This window comes from Pristiophorus japonicus, chromosome 10 (assembly GCF_044704955.1).
Source record: "Pristiophorus japonicus isolate sPriJap1 chromosome 10, sPriJap1.hap1, whole genome shotgun sequence".
In the NCBI taxonomy this organism is placed as follows: Eukaryota; Metazoa; Chordata; class Chondrichthyes; family Pristiophoridae; genus Pristiophorus; species Pristiophorus japonicus.
Genome location: NC_091986.1, coordinates 1,559,456 through 1,585,368, shown reverse-complemented (window position 1 = coordinate 1,585,368; position 25,913 = coordinate 1,559,456). Strand labels below are relative to the sequence as shown.

Sequence of the window (25,913 nt, the reverse complement as noted above, 5' to 3'; positions counted from 1 at the left end):
ACGTGAAGTGTTGCTGCAGGTGTTCCATTAAACCTTTGAGATTGTCATGGCGTAACTGCAGCAGCACAGTTCCTGGGATAAGTGCCAGCAATCTTACAGTGCTAGTCTGCTCATGATATTGTAGACAACTAACGGAACAATGTGTCTTCCATGCTGTAATAAGTGGGGTTGGTATGCAGAAAGCAATCCCCAGCAAGTCCACTTGGCTTCAGACTACATGGAGTCCTGTAGCAAGTACTTCCTCATTGGGTGGGAAGAGTATTGAAGTTATCAATGACCAAAAGTATGGCAGAGTTATGTGAAGGAATACCACTATGTCTTCTGTTTATCCAGCCATTTTCATCATTTGTCACACGAGGCTCCAAAAGTGATATCAGAGTTAGCAATGGGCTGAATGGCTTCCTTCTTTACTGTAAGTGTCTATGGTTCCATCTATCTGTGTGTACATTACTCAGTTCCTTAGAGGTGGTAAAGTATTACTTTAGTGTTATACTAATCAGAGTCGTGCACTTGACTCGCCATTATCGCCCTCTGCACAAAGCTCTTAGTATTGATAGCTCCTCTACAACTTTCTAAATGGCTTTAAAAGGAAAAGCAATGTCATTGAATTTTAAGCTGTTCATTGCACAGGTGCATCACTCACACGCGATTTCTTTGCTGATGCAATTTACAAGCTAAAATTAAAATTTCCCAGCCATTAACTTATCAACAGGATCAGGAAATGTTCACAAAGATTTTCATGGAGCACCGTGCTGGGAAACGTTAGTCAAACGTGGGCAGTGTGGTCTCTCTATTAGTTTGTTCACATGTCTTTTTCGATAAATGTATCGGATAACACAAACATTAAGAATTTTTAAATTCTGATTAAAATTTGACTTCTTATGCAATGGAAGTGAGAGGGGTGGAGATTTGGGGACGCTCTGTTGTGGCGGAAACTCAGGCTGGACGGCAATTTTAGCGCCATGAAAAAGTTTATGCTTCCCCTCCTGTGGAGAAATGTGTGGGAATCAGACGAAGCGCTGTAGGTGGAGGGGGGAAGTCCAGAACCAGGGGTCACAGTCTGAGGATAAGGGGTAAGCCATTTAGGACCGAGATGAGGAGAAACTTCTTCACCCAGAGAGTGGTGAACCTGTGGAATTCTTCACCACAGAAAGTTGTTGAGGCCAATTCACTAAATATATTCAAAAAGAAGTTAGATGTAGTCCTTACTACTGGGGGGATCAAGGGGTATGGCGAGAAAGCAGGAATGGGATACTGAAGTTGCATGTTCAGCCATGAACTCATTGAATGGCGGTGCAGGCTCGAAGGGCCGAATGGCCTACTCCTGCACCTATTTTCTATGTTTCTACGCGACAGTAACCCAGCCCGTCTCCCCCCGCGACACGGTGACCCAGCCCGTCTCCCCCCCGCGACAGTGACCCAACCCGTCTCCCCCCGCGACACGGTGGTCAGGAGAGCGACTCAATATCGCAAGAAATACAACGACCTCACTAGGATCGTCAAGATGAGAACCCTTTACATTAACCTTGCAATGTGTTCACGTGAGCCTCTCTGTCTTATACCATGTAGAGGCATCACACTGCCCACCCCTTCTCTCTGTGTACCAGGCCATGCTCATTGTTGCTGGAGACACCCTGAAACCACTATCGCCTCTCCAGACATGCCCAGTCCATCCAAGCGTCTCTCCCCTTCGAGCTCCCGACTCAGCCTGAGGACATCCACCAAGACCTTGTAACCCTCCAAATGCGATCACAGGCCTTCAGCCTCATGCTTACTGGTAATGTCCCCAAATCCCCCCGTTGACACACCCACTGTGCGATGCCACGCAGGCCGAGATGCCGAGATTCACAGCTCCCGACATTAGCATCGAATCACTTACTGCAGACACAAGTGGCCCACGGGTAGCTACAGAGCCACTTCTTGTTTTGCTCATTGCAGGCCAAACTGGGCCACAACAGGCGAGAGCAGGGGCGGGCGGGTGGGCGGGAGGGGAGCCCGACCTCCAGGACCACACCGCGGTCGAGGAGTGAGTGCTCGCCCTCATGGGCCCACCAGTCGGGGCGGTGGCACTGATGGTCTGTGAATGAGGTGGGCGTTTTCTGAGAGCCCTGACACTTGAGCCCACATGCCTTACAGCGTATCCCTCCAAAATAACAATGCCCCCTCCTTCTTGCCTTCCTCCCCCCTCCCCAACTGTTACCCACACTTGTGTTGCTTTGTGCTCACAGATGATGAGCCGCAACCTGCCTGTCAGCCGCTGTCATCACACGAAGGGGCGGATGAGAAGGATGTCGAGACGTGTGTGGCCACAGAGCAGGACCCGTTCTCAGTGCCAGTGAGTGGAGAGACTAGCTCGGTGGTGGAGGGCATGTTCATGAGGTTTGTTGATCATGACACTCCTGGCCCCAGTGGCCTGCAGCAACGCCCAACTCGAGGGGAAGCTCGGGGGAGGGGGCGGCAGCTCCCCGGAGGGTAAGTCGGCCCAGGAGTCCTGCTCAGCGTCAGGCAGATGAGAAACATAGAAAATAGGTGCAGGAGTAGGCCATTTGGCCCTTCGAGCCTGTACCACCATTCAATATGATCATGGCTGATCATTCCCTCAGTACCCCTTTTCCTGCTTTCTCTCCATACCCCTTGATCCCTTTGCCGTAAGGGCCATATCTAACTCTCTCTTGAATATATCCAATGAACTGGCCTCAACAACTCTCTGCAGTAGGGAATTCCACAGGTTAACAACTCTCTGAGTGAAGAAGTTTCTCCTCATCGCGGTCCTAAATGGCTTACCCCTTATCCTTAGACTGTGACCCCTGGTTCTGGACTGGACTGGGAGGCTCTGCCCAGGGAGCCCATGCAGATGCACCGTGAGATGATGGGTGCATTGGGGAGGACACCGCAGAGCGTGGCTGCACTTGCTGCAAGTGTGGCGGAGGCCGCCTCCAGCATGGCTCGTGCGACTCAGCAGCTCACTGAGGCTAAACCGGGAACTGGGCTCAACGAGTGACAGTGGGGTCCCAGAGGTGGTGGCGCATGCCATGGTTAACGTGGCAGCAGCCGGGACATCACAGGCCGAAACCACGCAAGGTCTTCGTCATGTCATGCAGACACTGGTTGCTGGCCTGCGCTCTCGGACTGCAGCGTTTCAAGCGTTCCCTGCGTTCCTTCAGTCTCAGAGTGAAGCCATGCCTGTCGCTACCCTCTCTGTCATCCCCACAGTCGGACGGGGAACAGACGGTGGCGCAGCAGGTCAGCAATCTGTGGGGTACACATTGCTCCCGATGCTCTGGTACCCGCCCCCCGGAGGATTGGCCGTGTCCCGCTGGAAATGGAAGGTGCTGTCCTTCCTCACGATGACAGCATTCCGGCTCCCGCCACTGCCAGTCCGCTTCTGCACCCCAGCCACACTGTGCCACCCATCCTGAGCCGGTGCAGTCAGCAGCCGGGCCTTCCATGGCCACAGCTGGTCCAGGGCGTCATCGTAGGCAGTCTGTCCTGACTCCCTCAGACACACAGCAGCCCTCAAGCAGCCTTGCTGCAGGCACTGAGGCCATATTGAGGAGGAGCAGAAGGCATATGGGGGGTGGAGTGGGATGAGGCAGAGCGGTGGGAAATGCCAGCGTAAGACCCACTGAGAAATGTCTCCCCATGGGAACTCTGTAGAAATGTAATGAAGTCTCATCTTTGTTTGTGTTTTTTGAAGGGGCGGGTGCTCCATTTTGTTTTATTTGTGGGTGTGCGGTTGTTTGAGTGATGCGTGAAAAATAAAGTGTTACTTTGACCGTCTCCTTCAGCCCCTGGTGTGTGACTGTGGACTTGTGATGGAGATGTGGCATTAACGTGGCACAATGCGCGATTATTAGCTGTGCCCCTCAGCTACCTCCATTTAAGCAAAGCGCTCCCTTATGATCCGCCACTGACATTGGCACGCTGCCTCCTCCGTGGATGCTGCTGGTCCTCGCGTCTTGCTGGACATTCGTGGTGTCACCAGGCTCCACCTCCCCCTCCCCTGGTGGGCCTGCGATCCCCACTGGCAAGACCTGGGCCCTCATGATGGCCAATTAGTGCAGCATGTAGCATACCACAATGAATAGTGAGGCCTGTTGATGGGAGTATTGAAGGCTGCCTCCAGAAGGGTCCAGGCATTGGAATCGCAGCTTCAGCAGCCCTATTGTCTGCTCGATGATGTTGCGGGTGGTGGCATGGCTCTCATTGTAGCATTCCTCCGGTTCTGTGGTGGGGTTGCAGAGGGGGGGTCATTAGCCAGGTGGCCAGGCCATATCCCTTGTCCCTGAGCAGCCAGCCTCGGCCTTCCCGTGGTGGCTGAAACAGTCGAAGTACAGTGCCCTCCCAGAGGATATACGCAGCATGTGCACGTCAGGATAGTGAGCATTGACTGTGAGGTTGCACTGCGTGTGGTCGCACATCAGCTGCACATTTAGTTGCTAAATGTTTAGTTGCGTTGCTCCCGGTAAGGCCTCCTGCCCCGAGATTTATGGGGCTCCCCTCCTTCAGCCGCTGACATGGCCAACAGCCCTTCTCTCTAGATGCCACCTTGCTAGAGCATGTAGAATGTGATGCTGGCCAACTAGTAATGCCCCCATTAAAGTGGCATCCCTTTCTGTTTCTGAAGATCTCTGCATTCTGGAATGGTGCTCACAAGGTCACGTGGGGCAGTCAATTGCTCCTTGCACGCTCAGGAAACCCGCTATCCTCGCAAACCCACATGAGCGCTCATCCTGTTTCTCCCTGGTCATGGGGATGATAATGAAGTCCATTCTACGTGTGTAGAGTGCCTGTGTGATGTAGCGGATGCAACGATGTGCTGCGAATTGTGAAAAGCTGCATATGTCCCCCGATGCAGCCTGGAAGGAGCCGGAGGCATGGAAGGTGAGTGCCACCATGGCCTTCACTGTGACGATGTGAGGCTGCAAGTCTGCCTGCAGGAAATGGCATATCTCTAACGACCTCCTTTCGGAAGCACTGCTCCTCGGTCAGGTCCAGGTATGAGCACTGCTCCCGGTGAAGCTGTGGGGGTAAGGCCTCCTGCCCCGACATTTATGGGGCTCCCCTTTGTTGTGCATGTATGTAAACCTCACCAATATATAAGACTTGGCACTAGGGGGCACAGCTTTGGGAGACCTAAGGGTCACCTGTGCACCCTGGGACAAGCAGGTATAAAAAGTGATTCACCATGCTGCTTCCCCACTCTAGAGTCTGAATAAAGAGACTAAGGTCACAACAGTTTGAGCTTACAATACAGTCCAGTGGATTTATTTTGAACACAACACCCTCCTTCAGTCGCCAACCCTTCTCTCTAGATGCCACCTTGCTAGAACATGTAGAATGCGACGCTGGCCAAATAGTAATGCCCCCATTAAAGTTTTCAAAATTGCTTTTTCTCAAGCTGAACTGTTGTGTGTCTACCGCTGCAAACTGAGAGGCTCACGCACCGTGCTGTGTGTAAACCTTGCACTGTGACTGAGACACACACCGTGCTGTGTGTAAACCTTGCACTGACTGTGACTGAGACTCACACCGTGCTGTGTGTAAACCTTGCACTGACTGTGACTGAGACTCACACCGTGCTGTGTGTAAACCTTGCACTGACTGTGACTGAGACTCACACCGTGCTGTGTGTAAACCTTGCACTGACTGTGACTGAGACTCACATCATGCTGTGTGTAAACCTTGCACTGACTGTGACTGAGACTCACATCGTGCTGTGTGTAAACCTTGCACTGTGACTGAGACTCACACCGTGCTGTGTGTAAACCTTGCACTGTGACTGAGACTCACACCGTGCTGTGTGTAAACCTTGCACTGACTGTGACTGAGACTCACACCGTGCTGTGTATAAACCTTGCACTGTGACTCACACCGTGCTGTGTGTAAACCTTGCACTGACTGTGACTGAGACTCACACCGTGCTGTGTGTAAACCTTGCACTGACTGTGACTGAGACTCACACCGTGCTGTGTATAAACCTTGCACTGTGACTGAGACTCACACCGTGCTATGTATAAACCTTGCACTGTGACTCACACCGTGCTGTGTGTAAACCTTGCACTGACTGTGACTGAGACTCACACCGTGCTGTGTGTAAACCTTGCACTGTGACTGAGACTCACACCGTGCTGTGTGTAAACCTTGCACTGACTGTGACTGAGACTCACACCGTGCTGTGTGTAAACCTTGCACTGACTGTGACTGAGACTCACACCGTGCTGTGTGTAAACCTTGCACTGACTGTGACTGAGACTCACACACCGTGCTGTGTGTAAACCTTGCACTGACTGTGACTGAGACTCACACCGTGCTGTGTGTAAACCTTGCACTGTGACTGAGACTCACACCGTGCTGTGTGTAAACCTTACACTGACTGTGACTGAGACTCACACCGTGCTGTGTGTAAACCTTGCACTGTGACTGAGACTCACACCGTGCTGTGTATAAACCTTGTACTGTGACTGAGACTCACACCGTGCTGTGTGTAAACCTTGCACTGTGACTGAGACTCACACCGTGCTGTGTGTAAACCTTGCACTGACTGTGACTGAGAGTCACACACCGTGCTGTGTGTAAACCTTGCACTGACTGTGACTGAGACACACACCGTGCTGTGTGTAAACCTTGCACTGACTGTGACTGAGACTCTCACCGTGCTGTGTGTAAACCTTGCACTGACTGTGACTGAGACTCACACCGTGCTGTGTGTACACCTTGCACTGTGACTGAGACTCACACCGTGCTGTGTGTAAACCTTGCACTGACTGTGACTGAGACTCACACCATGCTGTGTGTAAACCTTGCACTGACTGTGACTGAGACTCACACCGTGCTGTGTGTAAACCTTGCACTGACTGTGACTGAGACTCACACCGTGCTGTGTGTAAACCTTGCACTGTGACTGAGACTCACACCGTGCTGTGTGTAAACCTTGCACTGACTGTGACTGAGACTCACACCGTGCTGTGTGTACACCTTGCACTGTGACTGAGACTCACACCGTGCTGTGTGTAAACCTTGCACTGACTGTGACTGAGACTCACACCGTGCTGTGTGTAAACCTTGCACTGACTGTGACTGAGACTCACACCGTGCTGTGTGTAAACCTTGCACTGACTGTGACTGAGACTCACACCGTGCTGTGTGTAAACCTTGCACTGACTGTGACTGAGACTCTCACCATGCTGTGTGTAAACCTTGCACTGACTGTGACTGAGACTCACACCGTGCTGTGTGTAAACCTTGCACTGACTGTGACTGAGACTCTCACCATGCTGTGTGTAAACCTTGCACTGACTGTGACTGAGACTCACACCGTGCTGTGTGTAAACCTTGCACTGACTGTGACTGAGACTCACACCGTGCTGTGTGTAAACCTTGCACGGACTGTGACTGAGACTCTCACCGTGCTGTGTGTAAACCTTGCACTGACTGTGACTGAGACTCACACCGTGCTGTGTGTAAACCTTGCACTGTGACTGAGACTCACACCGTGCTGTGTGTAAACCTTGCACTGTGACTCACACCGTGCTGTGTGTAAACCTTGCACTGTGACTGTGACTCACACCGTGCTGTGTGTAAACCTTGCACTGACTGTGACCTCCGAGGGAAGCGCTTCCTCATCCCTTTAAGAAGTCGCCAGTTAACGCCTCTGGAAGTATGGATCGACTGTTTTTTCAGACGTGATTATTGGCGGGCGCTAAATGAGACGGATTTACCGACCGAGACGCAAGTGCGGGCGGTGCACCAGGACTGCTGTCATAATCACACTGGTCATCAGCAGCCAGGCGCTAGCAGTTTGCGCCCCCAGTAAACCTCTAATGAATTTTCCGTCGGGGCACTAAAAGCTGCGTGCCCGGTCGCTAAGCTCGAACGCTCGCATTAACGCCCCCTCTGGCCACTAACTGAGGCTATAGACAAATGAAAATCCAGCCCAAACTGCTGGTCAAACAGTAGCTGCTTTTGTTTACCTTCTCTTTTGCTCTGATTGTTAGATTCAGGTCCTTTAGAACAGGCTCACATTCTGGACTGTAGCTAAAGTTGACATTTTCAAATACCACAGTTCCATGGAACGGCCAGCCATTGGGCGGGAGTGTTTTTGATTCCCATGATGCTTCACTTTCAAGTTCAGAGTAGTCCAGTACTCTTTCCACTGAAGTCATCTACAAGAATAAGACAAAATGTAAAATTGCCATGAAGAATCTGACTGGCACAGTGTGTTAGACCTCTTCCTTTCATTGAGATTTAACAAACTAGTTTGTTTGGAAGTAAACATCTATCTGCCAGCTGTGAGAGAAGTGTGGGCAGTTCTCAACCATTTTGCACAGAAATACCCATAATTCAGCACATATGCATGAAATATTTATCGTATTAAAAATCTTACATTTATGCACAGTTTAGTGTTGGCCACAGATCATTGGTAGCACACTCACCTCCAAGTTCGAAGATCGTGAGTTCAAGTCCCACTCCAGAGACTTCAGTACAAAATCTCGGTTGACACACCAGTGCCTTACTGAGGTAGTGCGGTATTGTCGGTGCGTCTGATGATGGGTGAGCTTGGGAGGCCCCCCCCTGCACAAGAATTGCTCCCCCAGGCCTCGCTGCAGACTCCCGGCCACAGCGGCTTAAACCAGAGGCTTTAGGGCCTCGTTATCAGATTTAAAATGCCACCCCAGCTCCTGGCAGTAGGTTGGCCGCTTGCCTCCCGTCCTGCCTTTGTTCAACCCGGAAGTGGGCGGGAGTTAGATTTTTAATATTTCAACTTCCCCCATGCCCCCCACCCACCCATTTCTTCAGGTTAAATATCCCCCCTTTGACTCCTGTGTCAACGCAGGTATTTTAAACTGTTGGATCATTAGGTACATTCCACTGACTGCTATTGTTGTTTTATATTTCTTTTCCAGGGTGACAGAAATTTGGATGAGATAATGTCTGATATATGATGGACAGAAATACATGCATATATTGTTTTTAAACTATGACAGTTGGAGGGGTGAATAAATAGACAGATGGATGACAGACGATAAGTGCATCCATAGAAAATATACTGCATTCCCTCTGAATTGGTCCTGGCATTAACATTTCCTCAGAAGTATCTTTACTACAAAACCAATTCCAAAAATCAATCTATGAATCATCAGATCCTGGCAGGATTTAGGCAAACATTGGGATAACTCCAACCAAGCTATCAGCAACAAGTGGAGAGGGTAGGGAAAACCTTGCCACATAATTCAAAGCATGTCTCCAGAAATGTTTGTTGCAAGCTGTGTTTTTCTCTGCGTGACCCGTTTCTTTTATTGTGCAGTAACTTTACATTCCTGCGCTTGCTCAGCACTCCAACAGGGCAGAAATCCCCGGGTCTGTACCGAGTGTGTACCCGCCCGGGAAGGCCAAAAGCCGGTTTTCAGCATGTGCCAAAAACTGCCTTTTCCGATCTGTCAAGCTTTGTATCCCCACAGCCAGGACATTTGCATGGGAGAGAGATTACACTATTTACCCATCTCTTGCCCAGCAAATGTCCTGAAAACTCTTGTGCCTGGTAAAAGCAGGCGTATAGTCTACTTTTACCAGCATAAGAGTTTTAAAACATAATAAAAACATAAAAATAACATTTAAAAACAAATTTTTATGTTAAAAACCCTGCTCACTAAAGTAAGTTTATTTTTAACCCAATTACAAAACTTTTTTTTAAAAATCGGAAAAATATATATATTTTTTTCTAAGACACTTATTAACTTTAATCTCAATTAATTTTAATTATGTGAGGTGTTTTTTAAATTTTTTATTATGGTGTATAATGTGTTTTTTTTTTCTCATTAATAGCAATGAGAACTCGTAGATACAGATAAAAATAAAAATGAAGTAAAAAAATGCAGTTCTCAGCCTTTTACAAATAAAATTAACATTTGAAAAAACATTGACAAATGGGAATCTTCAGCTCTTCAATTCCCTTCTGCACCTCAAAAAATGGGAAAGTGCTTCAGCGCTAACACAAATGGCTCAGCAAGCCAGGGAAAGGGCACCCAGGTCTCGCACGCAGCACTCCAGCTTTGTACAGGGGGCCAACACTGTAAGAGAGGTCCTCTACCCACAGGGGCAGGAGGCCCTCCAGAAAGAAGGATGTGGGACCTGATCACCGAGGCTGTCACTGCCAGCAGTGTTGCCCCCACTGCCCGGCCCCATTGACCAAAGAAGCTGCATGACCTCAGACCAGTGGTCAAGTTCAGCGAATGCATCTTCAAAAGCTGTCACCTACCAACTGCACCACTAGCCTCATGCACTGCTCAATGCACAACTCCCCTGTCCTCCCCATCCACTCCCAGTCATCAACCACCAATCTGCACCAATCACGAGGCACACACCTCCCATTCCTAGCTTCACCTCACACCCTTGGAGATGATGATGTGGGCCATTCTGGGCAGGGGCATGGCTGAGCCCTTGGCCAGCGGTGGGGCAGAAAGGGCACAAGATGCTGGTATCCTCATTATCACATGCACCTCTTGCTTTCCCGCTCTCCCCTCACCACAACTCCACCCTGTGTCTTCCACATTTCACACACCCAAGAAATGCAGCCTGCCCAGGTGGCAGAGGAGGATGAGGATGAGGATGAGGAAGAAGAAACACCATCACTGGATTTGATACTCCCAACCACCAGCTCCTCACGGCCGACCAGCAAGGCCATCTGCAGTGTCTCCCACTGAAAGTCAGCAGCCTTCCATCAGCCTTGCTGCAGCCACTGGGGTAGCACTGCGTGACATCAGTAGAACAGGCAAAGACACACATAAGACAGTCACTAAGGGAATGCACAAGGGCAATGAGTTGATTTCTTGATGTAATATTGGATGGCTAGATGTATAAAGTTGGATTGGAAAGTTTGCTTTGTGGTGGATTTTATTTCAGCATCGTGGCCAAGAGGACGCTGCGATGGTCAGTAACAGAGGGAAGGGAAGGTGTGGGACAAATGTGGAAAGGGGAATTGGAGTTGTGGTCGCTGGTGGATGATTCCATCCCGAACATCCCGGCCAGAAAGGGGTTGTCTGGGATGCATCCTTCTGCTTCCTTCACTTCCCTCGTGAGCGGATGCTGTAAATCTGAACTAAAACCATAAAATGTTGGAAACACTCAGCAGGTCAGGCAGCATCTCGATCTGAGACGTGAACTCTGTTTCACTCTCGATGGATGTTGCCTGACCGGCTGAGTATTTGAAGCATTTTCTGTATTCTCAGAGGCCTTCCTTTACCATCCGAGGATTTGCAAGCATCCAGCAGCACTCCCTGCACACTTAAAAAACTTTTACCATGTATTGCAGCAAGTCACTACTTCAAAAAAATGAAGAAAATCCAGTCCAAAAGCTTAAATGCAAACTTACCTGAAAGATGTGTGTATCCCTTTAAGAGGTGCTGACAGTGGTGGGTTTTCATGGCGAGCTTAGGACCCAGCACTGAACTCAGTGCTAAGGTCCAAAGTTCACCGAGGTGACGTTAAGTCGGAGTGTGACCTCACACTCTCCCTAATTTAAATTTCCACAGCCATCGCTTTTACCAGCAGCGCTCAGGGCCCTCGGCAAATGGCGGACACTGCGGGCCTGCCACCTGCTGGTGAAAGAGCAGAGGCCACTGTGTTTTCACAATATTTTGACGGTAACGGGTGGTGTAAACCATCCATCATAGAATAATACAGCTCAGGAGGCGGCCATTCAGCCCATCGAGTCTGCGTCGGAGCTTTCAAAGAGCACTAGAGTTCGTCCCAATTACCTGCTTTCCCCAAATCTCTGCAATGTTTCTTCCTTCAAGTGTTTATCCAATTTCCTTTTGAAAGCAACTATTGAATCAGTTTCCACCACCCAATCAGGCAGTGCATTCCAAATCTGTACTTTAAATCTGCGCCCTCTGGTTATCGACCCTTCAGTCATTGGAAACCGTTTCTCTTTATTTACTCTATCTAAAACCCATCATGATTTTCAACACCTCCATCAAATCTCCTCGGAGCCCTCTCTGCTCTAAAAGTAAGAAAGACTTGCATTTATATAGCGCTTTTCACGACCACCGGATATCTCAAAGCACTTTACAGCGAATGAAGTACTTTTTGGAGTGCAGTCACTGTTGCAATGTGGGAAATGCAGCAGCCAATTTGCGCACAGCAAGCTCCCACACACAGCAATGTGATAATGACCAGATGATGTTTTTTTGTTATGTTGATTGAGGGATAAATATTGGCCAGGACACCGGGGATAACCCCCCTGCTCTTCTTCGAAATAGTGCCATGGGATCTTTTACGTCCACCTGAGAGAGCAGACGGGGCCTCGGTTTAACGTCTCAGCTGAAAGACGGCACCTCCGACAGTGCAGCATTTCCTCAGCACTGCACTGGGAGTGTCAGCCTAGATTGTTTGTGCTCAAGTCTCTGGAGTGGGACTTGAACCCACAACCTTCTGACTCAGAGGGAAGTGCACTAGCCACGGAGCCACAGGTAAGGAGAACAACCCCAGCATCTCCAGTCCATCCACATAACTGTAATCCTTCGTCCCTGGAATCATTCTCGTAAATCTCTCCTGTCCCCTCTCCAAAACCTTCACATCCTCCCTAAAGTGTGATGGCAGAATTGGACACAATACTCTAGCTGGTGCCGAACCAGTGTTTTATATCGGTCTAGCTTAACTTCCTGGGTTGTGTACTTATAAATCCCATATGCTTTGTTAACAAATCAATTAATCTGTCCTGCCACCTTCAAAGCTTTATGCACAAACACCCCCAGCTTTTCCTCTAACATTGTACCATTTAGCTTGTATTGTATTCTTCCGATCAAAATGTATCACCTCACACTTTTCTATGTTAAATTTCATCTGCCACTCATTCCACCAGATTGTCTATGTCCTCTTGAAGTCCATTACTATCTTCCTCACAGTTCACTATACTTTCAAATTTCATGTCATCTGCAAATTTCAAAAGTGTGCTGCTCACTGAGCCACAGCTGACACTATAAGAGGAGATCTGATAGAGGTGCTCAAAATCATGAATGGTTTTGACAGAAGAAGGGGATACTGTTTCTAACAGAAGGGTCGATAATCAGAGGACAGACTTAAGGTGATTGCCCAAAGACCTAGAGACATCATGAGAAAGATTTTTTGGACAGCAAGTTGTGGTCTGGAATGCATTGTCTGAAAGAGCGATGGAAGCAGATTCAATAGTAACTTCCAAAAGAGAATGGGATACATTCTTGAAGAGAAAAGTTTACAGGGCTATAGGGCAAGAGCAGGAGGTGTGAGATTAATTGGATAGCTCTACCACAGGCATCACGGGCTGAAAGCTCTCCTCCTGTGCTGCATTATTCTATGATTCGATGACTTGTTATACAACTGTCAGCAAACCGGGTTGCAGAAAAACAAGGCTTCAAGTCACATCTGTAGCAGTGTCATAATTCCGCAGCAACCTTCAGAAGTGGCTTGAACTTTAAAACTAACCACCTTGAAATTTTGAAGTCCTTGAGGGCTCATAAAAGCATTTTTATAATTATGTAGAGAAATAACAATGAGTTTAAAAGTGAAAGAATGATAGATACAAGCAGGTTGTGAGCTGTCTGATAACCATCTTCTTTGGGCAGGAAGAAAGGAAAGGTAAATGGGGTCTTTTTGGGGCTCCAAGATGACAGGGCTGGGGATGAAAGCTTGGAACCCCTGGTGCCAATTCCAAGGCACCACGGGTAGCTCAACCTCACGGAGGGTGGGGGGGGGGACAAAGAACAGAAGAGTTCTAGTGATAGGGGATTCAAAAGTTGGGGAACAGAGAGGCGTTTCTGCGGCCGTAGACGTGACTCCCGAATGGTATGGTGTCTCCCTCGTGCCAGGGTCAAGGATGTCACAGAGCGGACGCAGGGCATCCTGGGGGGGGGGGGGGGGCGTAAACAGCTAGAGGTTGTGGTCCATATTTGAACCAATGACATAGGTAAACTAAGGTCCGATAGGAAGAATTCAGGGAGCTAGGAAGAAAATTAAAGGGTAGGACCTCAAAGGTAGTAATCTCCGGGCTGCTCCCGGTGCCACGTGCTAATAAGTATAAGAATAAAAGGATAAAGAGGATGAACACGTGGCTGGAAAGTTGGTGTTGGAGGGACAGCTTTAAATTCTTGATGCATTGGGACCACTTCTGGGGAAGATGGAACTGTACAAACCGGACGGGTTGCACCTCAACAGCGCCGGGACCAATATCCTCGCGGGGAGTTTTGCTAGTGCTGTTGGGGAGAGTTTAAACTAGCTTGGCAGGGGGATGGGAACCAGAGAATAGATTCAATAGGGAAGGAAGTAAAGCAGAAATTAGATAGCAAGAATTTAGAAAGTGAATCTGTAAGACAGAGGAATCAAGGGGTAGTAAGTAGTAATCAAGGCGATCTTCCTGTGCTGAATGGTATATACTTTAATGCAAGGAGTATAGTGAATAAGGCGGATGAGCTGAGAGCACAGGTAGACACTTGGGAGTATGACATTATAGCATTACAGAAACATGGCCGAAAGAGGGGCAGGTTTGGCAGATCAATATTCCTGGCTACAGAATATTGACAAGTTAGAGAGGGGGGTAAAAAGGGGGGGGGTTGCGTACTAATTAAAGAAACTACTACAGCGGTGAGGAGGGATGATATGTTAGAGGGATCATCAAATGAGTCCATATGGGTCAAATTGAAAAATAAAAAAGGGGCGATCACATTGCTGGGCGTGTATTTATAGACCCCCAAACAGTGGGAGGGAGATAGAGGAGCAAATATGTCGGCAAATTGCTGTGAAGTCCAAAAACCATAGGGTAGTAATAGTAGGGGATTTTAACTATCCAAATATTGATTGGGACAAATTTAGTGTGAAAGGTATAGAGGGTTCGGAATTCTTGAAATGCATTCGAGAACTTTTTTAGTCAGTATGTAGCAAGCCCAACACGAGAGGGGGCAGTCTTGGATTTAGTTTTGGGGAATGAAGCTGGGCAGGTTGAAGAGGTATTCGTGGGAGAGCACTTGGGTGTCAGTGACCATAATTCAGTCAGATTCAAGTTGGTTATGGATAAGGACAAGGATAGGCCTGGAATAAAAGTCCCAAATTGGGGAAAAGCTAATTTTGCTAAGTTAAGGAGTGATTTGGCCATGGTGGACTGGAAACAGCTACTTGAAGGTAAATCAGTGTCGGAACAGTGGGAGGCATTCAAGGAGGAGATCTGGAAGGCTCAGGCCAAACATGTGCCCTTAAAGAAAAAGAGTGGGAAAAATAATTCTAGAGCCCCCTGGCTGTCTAGGGACTTACAGGGGAGGATTAAGAAAAAAAGGGACTCTTATGTCATATACCAACGGCTAAATACTTTAGAATCTTTAGAGGAACATAGGAAGTTAAAAGGCAAAATTAAAAAGGATATTAATTATATTAAATTGTGTTAGGGAAATTGATGGGATTGAAGGCCGATAAATCCCCGGGGACTGATAGTCTGCATCCCAGAGTACTTAAGGAAGTGGATGCATTGGTGATCATTTTCCAACAATCTATCGACTCTGGATCAGTCCCTATGGACTGGAGGGTAGCTAATGTAACACCACTTTTTTAAAAAGGAGGGAAGAGAGAAAACAGGTAATTATACACTGGTTAGCCTGACATCAGTAATGGGAAAAATGTTGGAATCAATTATTAAAGATGATATAGCAGCATATTTGGAAAGCAGTAACAGGATCAGACCTAGTCAGCATGGATTTATGAAAGGGAAATCATGCTTGACAAATCTTCTGGAATTTTTTGAGGATGTAACTAGTGGAGTGGACGAGAGAGAGAGAACCAGTGGATGTGGTGTATTTAGACTTTCAAAAGGCTTTTGACAAGTACCCATACAAGAGATTGGTGGGCAAAATTGAAGCACATGGTCTTGGGGGTAATGTACTGACGTGGATAGAGAACTGGTTGGCAGACAGGAAGCAGAGAGTCGGGATAAACGGGTCCTTTTCAGAATGGCAGGCAGTGACTAGTGGGGTGCTGCAGGGCTCAGTGCTGGGACATCAGCTATTTACAATATACATTAATGATTTGGATGAAGGAATTGAGTGCAATATCTCCAAGTTTGCAGATGACACTAAATTGGGTGGCGGTGTGAGCTGTGAGGAGGATGCTAAGAGGCTGCAGGGTGACTTGGATAGGTTAGGTGAGTGGACAAATGCATGGCAGATGCAGTATAATGTGGATAAATGTGAGGTTATCCACTTTGTGCGCAAAAACAGTAAGGCAGATTATTATCTGAATGGCGGCAGACTAGGAAAAGGGGAGGTGCAACGAGACCTGGGTGTCATGGTACATCAGTCATTGAAAGTTGGCATGCAGGTACAGCAGGCTGTGAAGGCGGCAAATGGTATGTTGGCCTTGATAGCTAGGGATTTGAGTATAGGAGCAGGGAGGTCTTACTGCAGTTGGACAGGGCCTTGGTGAGGTTTCACCTGGAATATTGTGTTCAGTTTTGGTCTCCTAATCTGAGGAAGGACGTTCTTGCTATTGAGAGAGTGCAGCGAAGTTCACCAGACTGATTCCCGGGATGGCTGGCCTGAGAGTGGATTGACTGGGCCTTTATTCACTAGAGTTTAGAAGAATGAGAGGGGATCTCATAGAAACATATAAAATTCTGACGGGACTGGACAGGTTAGATGCAGGAAGAATGTTCCCGATGTTGGGGAAGTCCAGAACCAGGGGTCACAGTCTAAGGATAAGGGGTAAGCCATTTAGGACTGAGATGAGGAGAAACTTCTTCACTCAGAGTTGTTAACCTGTGGAATTCCCTACCGCAGAGAGTTGTTGATGCCAGTTCATTGGATATATTCAAGAGAGAGTTAGATATGGCCCTTATGGCTAAAGAGATCAAGGGGTATGGAGAGAAAGCAGGAAAGGGGTACTGAGGTGATATGATCAGCCATGATCTTATTGAATGGTGGTTCAGGCTCGAATGGCCGAATGGCCTACTCCTGCACCTATTTTCTATGTTTCTATTAGGAATGCTGAGAGAGAGCACGAGAAATTCTTGGCCAGTAAAATTAAGGAAAACCCTAAGATGTTCTATAAATATATTAAGAGTAAGAGGGTAACTAAAGAAAGGGTAGGGCCTGTTAGAGACCATGAGGGTAATCTTTGTGTGGAGGCGGAAGATGTTGGTAGGGTTCTTGACGAATACTTTGCATCTGTTTTCACAAGGGAAAGGGGTAATACAGATACTGCTATCGAGGAGGAGTGTGATATTCTGTATGAAATAAATATATAGAGAGAAAAGTAGTATTAAGGGGTTTAACAGCTTTGAAAGCTGATAAAATGCATCCCAGGTTGTTGAGCGAAGTAAAAGAGGAAAGAGGAAATTTTCCAGTCCTCTTTGGATCTGGGCATGGTGCCGGAAGATTGGAGGACTGCTAATGTAGTACCCTTGTTTAAGAAGGGAGAAAGGGATAGTCCAAGTAATTACAGACCTGTCAGCCTAACCTCAGTGATGGGAAAATTATTGGCAAAAATCCTGAAAGACAGGATAAATCTGCATTTGGAAAGGCAAGGATTAATTAGGGACAGTTGGCACGGATTTGTAAAGGGAAGATCGTGTCTGACTAACCCGATTGAATTTTTTGAGGAGGTAACCAAGAGGATCGATGAAGGTAGTGCGTGCAATGTAATATATATGGACTTTAGCAAGGCTTTTGATAAGGTCCCACATGGCAGACTGGTCATGAAGGTTAAAGCCCATGGGATCCAGGGCAAAGTGTTAAGTTGGATCCAAAATTGGCTCAGAGGCAGGAAGCACAGGGTAATGGTTGATGGATGTTATTCTGACTGGAAGGATGTTTCCAGTGGGGTTCTGCAGCGCTCAGTGCTGGGTCCCTTGCTTTTTGTGGTATATATCAATGATTTAGATTTGAATATAGGGAATATGATTAAGAAGTTTGCAGATGACACTAAAATTGGCGGTGTGGTTGATAATGAGGAGGAAAGTCATGGGCTGCAGGAGGATATTAGTCTACTGGTCGGTGGGCAAAGCAGTGGCAAATGGAATTTAATTCAGAGAAGTGTGAGGTGATGCACTTTGGGAGGGCTAATAAGGAAAGGGTATACACATTAAGCGGTAGGCCACTTAATAGTGTAGATGAACGAAGGGACCTTGGAGTGCTTGTCCACAGATCCCTGAAAGTAGCAGGCCAGGTGGATAAGGTGGTTAAGAAGGCATACGGAATGCTTGCCTTTATCGGCCGAGGCATAGAATATAAGAGCAGGGAGGTTATGTTTAAATTGCATAATACTTTGGTTAGGCCACAGCTGGAGTACTGCGTGCAGTTTTGGTCGCCGTATTATCGGAAGGACGTGATTGCACTAGAGAGGGTGCAGAGGAGATTTACTAGGATGCTGCCTGGAATGGAGAATCTTAGTTATGAGGACAGATTGGATAGGCTTGGTTTGTTCTCATTGGAACAGAGGAGGTTGAGAGGAGACCTCATTGAGGTGTACAAAATATTGAAGGGCCTGGACATAGTGGATAGTAAGGGTCTATTTCCATTGGTGGAGGGGTCTATTACGAGGGGGCATAGTTTTAAGGTGGTTGGTGGAAGGTTTAGAGGGGATTTGAAGGGGGGCTTCTTTACGCAGAGGGTTGTGGGGATCTGGAACTCGCTGCCTGGAAGAGTGGTGGATGCAGAAACCCTCACCACTTTTAAGAGATGGTTGGATGGGCACTTAAAGTGCCGTAACCTGCAGGGTTACGGACCTAGAGCTGGTAATTGGGATTAGACTGGATGACCTTTTGTTGGACGGAGCAGATATAATGGTAAGTACTGCAGGGAATAGAATACGGCCAGGGTGATCTCCTGGACTAGTGTCGATCGCCTGCATGGGTCAGAGAGGAATTTTCCCAGATTTTTTTCTCCCTAAATTGACCTGGGTTTTTATCTGGCTTTTGCTTCTCCCAGGAGATCACATGGCTCCGGTTGGGGTGGAGTGTAGAATGTTTCAGTATAAGGGGTGTCACAGTTGTGTGGGGCGGACTGGTTGGGCTGCGTGCTCTTTACCTTTCCGTCATTGTTCATAGGTTTATATGTAACCTTCAGGGCTGCTGCCCGAGGGCCATGCAGCTCTTTGTCGGTCGGCGTGGACACGATGGGCCGAAATAGCCTCCTTCTGCGCTGTAAATTTCTAAGGACCCAAGTATACACTCTGTGGCAGGTTTGATAATCTGATATCTGAACAAGGCTGCCCGTACTAATCTGGGCATTGTTAATGATCGGCAGCTAGCTTGGCTCACTAACAGATCCTCAAAGGGCTTCCCCATCACTGGGGGTCGCGATTCTTCTCGTGGCTCCAAACACGAATGCACCAACAGGTCGGAAGGTTCCGCTGGACAAGCAATGCAAACAGTTTCAGCTAGTTTAACTCTAATAATACACTTAGGGGGGCATAATATGGCTTTGTCAGCCTCACCTAACTTCTCTGGTCTTGGGCAAGTGAAGTTAATCCCTTTGGGGGGAGCGTTAACATTTCAGCAACATAAATCCTACGGGGGGGTGTCGGTTTCTCGCTAGCTTGACTTGAAGACTCTTTAAAAAAAATGAAACACGATGATGGGTTTGTACTTTGACAACCGTCGAACCAAACAACAAATGACTGGCAATGTCAATGGGCTAGAGCAGCCTGCCCATCAGAAGTGTGGGGGAGGGGGAGAAATGCAGCGTAGACGGGAAAGGGAATGATATACAAAAATTGGGATCAAAAACATTTGGGGTAGCGTTTCCGTTGGGTTGCGTGAGTTTCTTCGACACAATTTTCACAAATCGGTGAATCCCACACAAAAGATTGCGGAATTTTAAGCACAAATTACATTCAGCGGAACTTGAGTTTCCTCACGCTTTTGTGCCAATTTTAAAAAGGTGTTGCGAGAAACTGGCCTCACCCACACCACCAGGATGAATGAATCACCAGCAGCAGTTTCCGCCAATTGCGCCCGTATGCAGGCCTTCGAGGAGGCTCTAACAGCAAAGCTGCTTCTCTCGGCTGCAAGGACATTAATCTGCTCGTTTTTAAAACTTTTGAATGTAATTTTTAAAAATTTACTTTGCTATACATCAATGTGACTAGAAAATGGTTCTGTATAGTTTTTAAAAGTCATTTTCCATAATTTAAAATTGGGTTACTCACAGGTAGTGATTGACACTGTGATGAACAATTCCAGCATTTCCAGCTGTATTAATCAAACCGTACCAAGCTCTTACATCAAGGCATTTTTTTTTTTAAAAACAGCAAAATGTTTAAAAACCAATATTGAAACCCTGCCCGATTACGTGGGTTTAAGGCAGATTTTGCATTTGGTGATATGCAAATAAGTTTGAGCGGAAACGTGAGAGAAAATATTTTTTCTCAAATCGTGCAATTTCCCCCCTGGCGCTGATCTCGCCCAAAGCGGATACCCTACCCCTGGATATTGGACTCATTAAATTTTTTTTGTTTACTACACAAAACATTTTAAGAACACGCTTACCAGATTTTCAACTTCAGCACTTTGTCGTACTCCCCACTGGAACATGCCCATCAGTGTGATAGCGTAAGACAGAGCCAAACCAACCTGTCCTGCATTTAGCTCTGCAAGGGTGATTAAACAGGGAGTTAACACATGTTAATACACTGTGAAAATAACCAGAAAGCTGGTTAAATGAAGAATTTAAAAATGCTTGCTGTCGGGAATTATTATTTTTTTGCAGGTGTTTGGTCAATTCTAAAGTTGCTATAATTGGTTGGCAGTTCATTACAAATCCACAGACCACTGAATCATAAAACAGTACAGCACAGAAGGAGGTCATTCAGCCCATTGGGTTTGGGCCAGCTCTATTGAGGAGCAATCCAGTTAGTCCCACTTCCCCATTTGGTGTGAGTAAGGATGTGCAGGAATAGGGTAGGGAAGGCAGAGTAATGGGGATGTGATGAGTGACACAGCAGGATGAGGTTGAGTGTGGTTCTGCAGTAACGTTTCGTGATCCACTGAGATCATTGAAAGGTTTGCACCACTGCAGCCTGGTCCTCCTGACCACATCCCTGCTTGTGCCCTCCTGTGCAATGTGCAACCAGGCTGCGTTGGTCTCCTGGGGAGGTCTCTTCCGCCCATTGGAAGGGAAAAGGACCTTCCTTCGAGCCATGGGAGAACCTGGGGTGCAGCCGTGCACCCCTGTCAGTCATTCTCCGTGTTTACAGCACTTCAATGCTGTACAACACACAGCACAAATGTTAAAAGAAAGCTGGCCATAGTTCGTTTAAGGAAACCGGCTGATGAAGCGTCATGAATGACGTCACCAAATCCACTTCCTCTAATTGGCTGGGAAATGTGCTGGGTGAGCCCCAATTTCAAAATCATTTCCCAGAGTGGGATGGAACCAGCGGCCACCGACGTCACTGGTCCTGGACCCGACAAGGCAAGCAAAATCTCCGCCATTATTTCCTTGTGGCCCAACAAACAGCAACTTTGGCACAATGCCTGAGCAATGCCATAGGTGATCGATTAGACAAAATAAATTCTACCAAAGTTATAACCCCCCCTGCCCTCCCCAAGTGGTTGGAAAATTACAACCTGACTATTACAGCATCTCTCCCACCCACCTCCACTTCGAATGGGCCAGGCTGGTCTAGTCTGATCACAATTGCATCAAAGCAGTCAGATTAAAAGAATAATGCTGAGCAAAAGCTTGAATATTGCTCCAAGTACATGCCTGGAGAAAAGTATCTACAGAAACATAGCATAAAGAAACAAGCTCTAACTTTCCTTGGTTGTATCTGACCAGCAATGCAAAAACCGAAGGTGATGCATTCTACAATCTGATGTGACATGTTTGCCCAAGATTCTGTTGCCAAACAAATAACTGCTCCAATTAGTTAGCGTCCTTTCTTCTGTCTATACAAACTATTAATGCTCTGTCATCAAACCACAAATATACTGCCCTTCAACAGATGTAGCATGTTTCGACAAACAGAATTTTATTAATTATTTCCTGAGGAAAACACTTGGAGAATTTTAAGTAAAAATGACAAAAGTGGTCCTTAGAGCATCCCATCCAAATAGCAAACAAGATAAGGTTTATCGACTGCCAAAACATAGAAAGCTCACTAACCTACCATGCTGAAATAAGAACAGTAATAGTGTTAAATGTAAGTCATTCAAGACCAGACGACACCAAAGGGCTGATGTTCCCGGCTCCCCTCAGTCCCCAGTTCCTGTATATCCCAGGAATTTCCTGTCCAGGGCTATCTATGTGGCACAGGGACACCCCCAGCGCAGACCCAATTCTGGTAGAACGTAGCATTGGTAGAAGGGACAGAAACGTGAGCCGCAGTCATCAAGACCACGTACATTATTGGTCTCATGTACACTGGACTTGCTCAGGAGAAGGGGCTATAACTGTCCCCGCAGAAAAGGCCTACTTTAAAGTCTTCAGCCTGTTCGGAGGGCCTCTTTGAGCCCGGTTATTGGCGGGGACCCAGTTCTGCACTGGGATGCCCAGCAAGTGTTGACACTGAACAATGAGACAGGGAACGTCCCCTTCCGCCTCATCCATAGGGCAGCGATAGACCTGTAATCTATTGCAGACCAAGGCCATGTTCCACTGCCCTTACCAGGAAAACCTTGGAAATAATGGGGCAAAATAAAATGGGCAGAAACTTGTCCTAGTGATAGTGGCAAGAGGGTCATCACTGGGCCAAGCCGAGTCAGGTGGTTATCGCTCGAGCACAAAATTCAGGCTGATACCACAGCGCAGTACCAAGCTGCATTGTCAGCGACGCCCTCTTTCAGATGAGATGTTAAACTGAGCCCCGATCTGCATGGTCAGGTGAACAGAAAAGATCCCATGGCACTATTTGAAGAACAGGGAAGTTTTCCTGGTGTCTTGGCCAACAATTATCTCTCCACCAACTCCACCAAGAACTGGTCATTGATCTCATTACTATTTGGGGGACCTCAGTGTTGGAAAATGTAGGAGCAAGTTTGCTTACAAACACTTTAAAACAAAAGCAGTTCATTTAGAGTGAAGCACTTTGGGATATCCCAATGACACAGCGGATAGTTGTTGCTTTCCTTGTGCTGGGGAAATGACTCTTCCCTGGGGACAGAGTCGGAGAAAATCAAAGAAAGAAGAAAAAGGAACTTGCATTTATACAGTGCTGCTTACAATCTCAGATGTCCAAAAGCACTTTTACAGATAATCAAGTACTTTTGAAGTATAGCCACTGTTGTAAGGAATGCAACAGCTAAATTGTGCTCAGCAAGATCCCACAAAACAGCAATTAAATAAATGACCAGATACCTCAATTTAGTAATCTTGGTTGAGGAAGAAATATTGGCCAGGATATCAGAAAAACACTGCTTCTCGTTTTCGAATAGTGCCTTGGGATCATTGACATCCACTGAGAAGGCAGACAAGATGGCAACTCCGACAGTGCAGCACTCCCTCATTACTGAGGTATTGCACTGAAATGTCTGTCTAGATTATGTGCTCAAGTCTCTGGAATGGGGCTTGAACTAACAAAGTTCTGACTCAGAGGCGAGAGTGCTACCCACTGAGCCAAGTCTCTGACATCTTGGCTCCAGAAGATTCAAAAGTTAACATAAGCTTTATCAGCACAAGATTCAAATCCAAGGCAGGTATTAACTGCTAAATGAACATGATGACTTTCCAGACATATTTGAAGAATGTTAATACTATTGTGCGCTCTATTCAATGCATTAGAAGCTGCTAAAGAAACTCTCTGAGCCCTGGGTAATAAACTACGAGTAGGCTGTAATTTTCAGCAAGTTAAATATCACACTTGAATGGTTTGCAGTCATGATCACCACACCAATACACACATCTTTTCATGTTACAGGCTTTGAGATTAGAAACATTCTGAAGCTAGTAAGTTATTGACTGCTAACGAAAGATGCCGTGTTTTGATAGTTTGGCCACCTCAGGTGCCAGCCATCAAATGAAGGTTCAGGAACGTGCTGTGCTATGTTTGGCTCCCGCCCTGTGAAAATAAATGCTGCCTAAATATATAAATCCGAGTATGTCTGCCTGTATGAGCTCTGAATATGAGAAGCACTCCCCATACTATCACCATATCCGCTCCCCCTTGTACCACTTCCATTTGCATTCGCTGTTTTTTTTAAAAAAGTCTACACATTTGGACACATGCTTTGTACACATGCAATATCAACATGCAAATATGCACATAAAATTAAAACAAACTCAAAGAAAACACACTGTGGAACGGAGTACAAATCTAAAAAGAGTTCAACAATTTGCCCACTTGGACGCGAGTCCAATTTCAGTATAAATACGAGTGCTGGTACTCAATACTGACTGGGTTGTAAGTGAAAAACAAATGCCACTTCTCTCCCTCGTTCCTTCCTGTCCCTCCTGTTATCACCTGGAGGAGTATTATTTTGCAAGGAAAGATGCATTGAATACCTTGCTGTACACTGTGAGCAGAAACTTGAAACTTTTGAACACACACCCTTTTAAAGTATGAAACGAAAGTCAGCAACTCGAGCTTGGTGTCACCAATTCACCACTTCCTCAGTTACCGTGTCTTCTCTTTTATCCTTTTCAGCCTTAGTGGTGTCCTTCACAATGGACTTTGCCCCCTCAACTTGCTTTCTCAAAACAAAAAAAACTGCTCAATGTAACTGAACACAATATAATGCCTGTCTCATTGTCAGTACCACAGCATGAAATCAAGATCTTGCTCAAAGCTTGCAGGTTAATAACACTGAAGTTCCCAATTAGTGGTTATATCAAGCAGAAGTACATTTGAACACTACACATATTTATATACTCAACTCACCTGCTACCCCTCCTTAAGTAATGCAAAATGAATGTAGGACAAAAAAGAACACATTTTAATAAAATAAAACTATTTAATAGTCAGTTTTCCAGAAGAATTAAAAAAAAACTAAACTTTGCATTAATAATCATATCCATTAATTACAACACCGATTACATTGTAACGAAAAAGCTGAAAATCCTACTTACGATTTGCAATCATAATAGAACCAAAAGCAACAGTGCTGACAAATATCGCACACAGTGCATCTAACCGGACAGCAAGCCATCGTGACGTGGACAGAAAAAGGAACCAGGTCTCTGCAGAGAGAGAGCGGAAATAAAGGTAAAGAAAATTGCAATGAAATACACTTTACAATTTTGTCAAAACAATTCAGAACACAGCTTTATGCACAAAATATAATTCTGGGTTGAGATTAATTAAGAACTTGGAAAATAAGAATCTAAATGAAGCAGAGGAGCAAAGGGATTTGGGAGTACAAATACACACATCACTAAAAGTTGCGACACAGGTCAATAAGGCCATAAGAAAGCAAACCAAGCACTAGGGTTTATTTCTAGAGGGTTAGAATTGAAAAGTAGAGAAATTGTCAAATTTGTATCAAAGTTTGGTTAGACCACTCGAAGCACTGTGTACAGTTCTAGTCGCTATATTATAGAAAGGATATATTGGAACTGGAGAGAGTGCAGGAAAGATTTACAAGAATGGTACAGGTAGAAACCTCCCTTATCCTGAACCCTTGGGACCTGGCCTGTTCTGGATAAGGGATGAGGGGGGTTCACGATAAATTGGATGGTACAGGTACTGAGCAAGGGCTGGCTGGCTTGGGGTTGGGAGTGCGGCAGAGATCATGGCTGGGGGAGGGGGGGATGGATTGCAGGGTCAGGCCAGCGATTGCGGGAGTCGGTAACGAGGAAGGACTTCAATTTGTTCATGTCGGAGATCTGCGCATGTGCCATCCGGTTGCCGGGAATGGCTCTGGTTGAGGGGTGGTTCCGGATAAAGGAGTTCTGGATAAGGGAGGTTCAACCTGCATCAGAAATACAAGGATATACCTATCAGGAAACGATTAGCAGGCTGGG

At 46.7% G+C, this 25,913-nt stretch overlaps 1 protein-coding gene across 1 annotated transcript in view; it reads right to left on the bottom strand.

The window, feature by feature from the left end:
• The window catches only part of abcc4 (ATP binding cassette subfamily C member 4 (PEL blood group)), a 443,243-nt gene that overhangs the window by 76,078 nt on the left and 341,252 nt on the right, over positions 1-25,913 (bottom strand). Inside the window, exons 22-24 of the mRNA XM_070892652.1 lie at positions 25,020-25,130; positions 20,504-20,604; positions 7,974-8,165 (exon numbers count right to left, since the gene is read on the bottom strand). Coding sequence (XP_070748753.1) covers positions 7,974-8,165; positions 20,504-20,604; positions 25,020-25,130 — 404 coding nt within the window. The remainder of the gene's footprint in view (positions 1-7,973; positions 8,166-20,503; positions 20,605-25,019; positions 25,131-25,913) is intronic.